Source organism: Monoraphidium neglectum (genome assembly GCF_000611645.1).
Source record: "Monoraphidium neglectum strain SAG 48.87 unplaced genomic scaffold scaffold01245, whole genome shotgun sequence".
NCBI lineage: Eukaryota > Viridiplantae > Chlorophyta > Chlorophyceae > Sphaeropleales > Selenastraceae > Monoraphidium > Monoraphidium neglectum.
In genome coordinates this window covers 13,811-15,893 of record NW_014012383.1, presented here as the reverse complement: position 1 = coordinate 15,893, position 2,083 = coordinate 13,811, and the positions used below count along the sequence as shown (strand labels likewise).

General features: G+C 65.6%; 1 protein-coding gene across 1 annotated transcript in view; it reads left to right on the top strand.

Moving 5' to 3' along the window:
• Positions 1-529: 529 nt before the first annotated feature.
• MNEG_7169 (basic amino acid/polyamine antiporter, APA family) overlaps positions 530-2,083 on the top strand; it is a gene marked incomplete at both ends in the record, with an annotated part of 3,573 nt that continues 2,019 nt past the window's right edge. Inside the window, 5 exons of the mRNA XM_014044360.1 lie at positions 530-632; positions 846-971; positions 1,168-1,253; positions 1,434-1,574; positions 1,899-2,062. Coding sequence (XP_013899814.1) covers positions 530-632; positions 846-971; positions 1,168-1,253; positions 1,434-1,574; positions 1,899-2,062 — 620 coding nt within the window. The remainder of the gene's footprint in view (positions 633-845; positions 972-1,167; positions 1,254-1,433; positions 1,575-1,898; positions 2,063-2,083) is intronic.

Genomic DNA, 2,083 nt, shown 5'->3' with positions numbered 1-2,083 from the left:
GCTTGTAGCCATCAACGTGCTGATGGAGCTCGTCATCGCGGCTGCCGCGGTGGCCACCGGCTTCAGTGGCTACCTGACCTCCCTCATCAAGACACTCGACAACGTGGCCGCCACCCCGCGCCTCACGGGCTGGTCGGGCACCACCGTCATCCAGTCTGGGGGGCTCGACATTGACCTAGTGGCGGCCGCCATCGTGCTCCTCATCACGCTGCTGCTCGTGCTGGGCGTGCAGCAGGTCCGTGCGGGGGGCCGCCGCAGCGCCGCTGGTTGCACATAGCGTCGGTGGTCCGCCGGGGCTGCGCAGGCAGGCGGCTGCTGGTGTGCTGTAACGGGGCATGGTTTGCAGGGACGGGTTCTGAGCGGCAGCGGCTCGACAGGTGTGTGACAGCTCAAGTCAGTACTCGTTATTCACAGACTGTTTTGCTGCCCCCGCTCTCACCCACCCCCGCCACTCCACGCACCGCAGGCCGAGTGGGTCCAGAACATCAGCACCAGCCTGTGCCTCTTGGCCATCGTGCTGTCCATCATAATGGGCTTCGTCTACACGGACCGCGGCAACTGGAGCAATTTCCTGCCCATGGGGTTTGACGGCGTCTTCAGGGGCGCCAGTGTCGTGTTCTTCGCCTTCCTGGGTGAGGGGAGCGCGGGTTCGTTGGGGGACTGTGGTCAACCACAGGGGCCAGGCATGATGGCTGTGCCAGGATGTCAGCGCACAGCCGAGCCGCGGCGAAGCACGGTGTGTTGATCGGGCGCACTCATGATCAACAGAGCGCACGGAAAGCGTGGTGTGGCCGCCAAGCGAGTCGGCTGACGTGGTGCACTTGTGCCGTGCCACCGTCGCCCAGGCTTTGAGATGATGGCCACGGGCACCGAGGACTCGGTCAACGGGGCGCGCGACATCCCCATCGCCATTGCCATCAGCGTGGGCGGCTGCACCGTCCTCTACCTGCTGATGGCGCTCGCAGTGACGGGTGGGGGCAGCCCGCAGTAGGGGCGCGTGAGACGCACCCTCGCCTGGGGTCGTGATTGTGCAGATTGGGCCGTGCCATTTTGGCGACGCCTGACCTGCTGCGCCGCATTTCCAACATCGTACATTCTCTGCACGCGTCATGCGTCCATAGTGACGTCAGCAGTGCTCAGCCTAGGCCCATTCCTCCGCCCCACCAGGCATTGTGCCGTGGAACACCATCAGCGAGAGCGCCCCCTTTGCTGACGCCTTCAAGAGCCGCGGCTGCCTGTGGATGGCCATCATCGTCGGCTTCGGCGGCCTGGCAGGCAGGTCCCAACGCAGCGCCACCTGCGCCTGACTTTGCACAAACGCTTGTGGCCTGCCAGGGTGATGCATGCTTGGTATATCTCGATCAGATCAGTGACACCTCCAAGCTGCTCCCCTGTACCGTCCTGCACCTACCGGCTGCCCATCTGCCAACCAGTTCGCCCCGCCCGACCGCGCGAACGACCCCCACTCCTTCCTCCCGCCCCCAGGCATCATGGACACCATTGTGGTGGTGCAGTACTCCATGAGCCGCACCTTTGTGGTGCTGGGCCGCATGGGCCTCGTGCCACCCGTACTGGTGAGGCGCACCGGCGACACATCGCAGGGGGGAGGCGCGGATCAAGGGCAAGGCGGGACAGCTCTTGCTCCGCTTGGCACCCCAGGGGGCGGGTTGGGTCGCACATGGCGGCCGCCGTTCACGGCAACCCGTGTGTGGGTGTTGCGCGCTTGCAGCCGCCAACGGATAAGGTCACCTCATCATCCTGCCCAACGGCAGGGTGATGGGTAGCAGGTGCATGACTGTGGGCTCACCTTGAATCCCCAGTGAAGCGCACTGCGACCTGCCGCCCTCACCAGCCTCGCCGCCGCACCCCCTGCCCTGCAACTCTTCCGCCCCCTTCAGGCGCGTGTGCACCCCAAGACCCAGACCCCCATCGTGTCTGTCGTGTTCTGCGGCCTCCTGTCTGCCGTGCTGGCGCTGTTTGTGCCCATCACGCAGCTGGCGGACCTCACCAGCTTGGGGGCGCTATTCGCATTCTGCGTCGTCTGCTCTGCCGTCATCTTCAGGTGCGGGACGGGGGCCGGGGG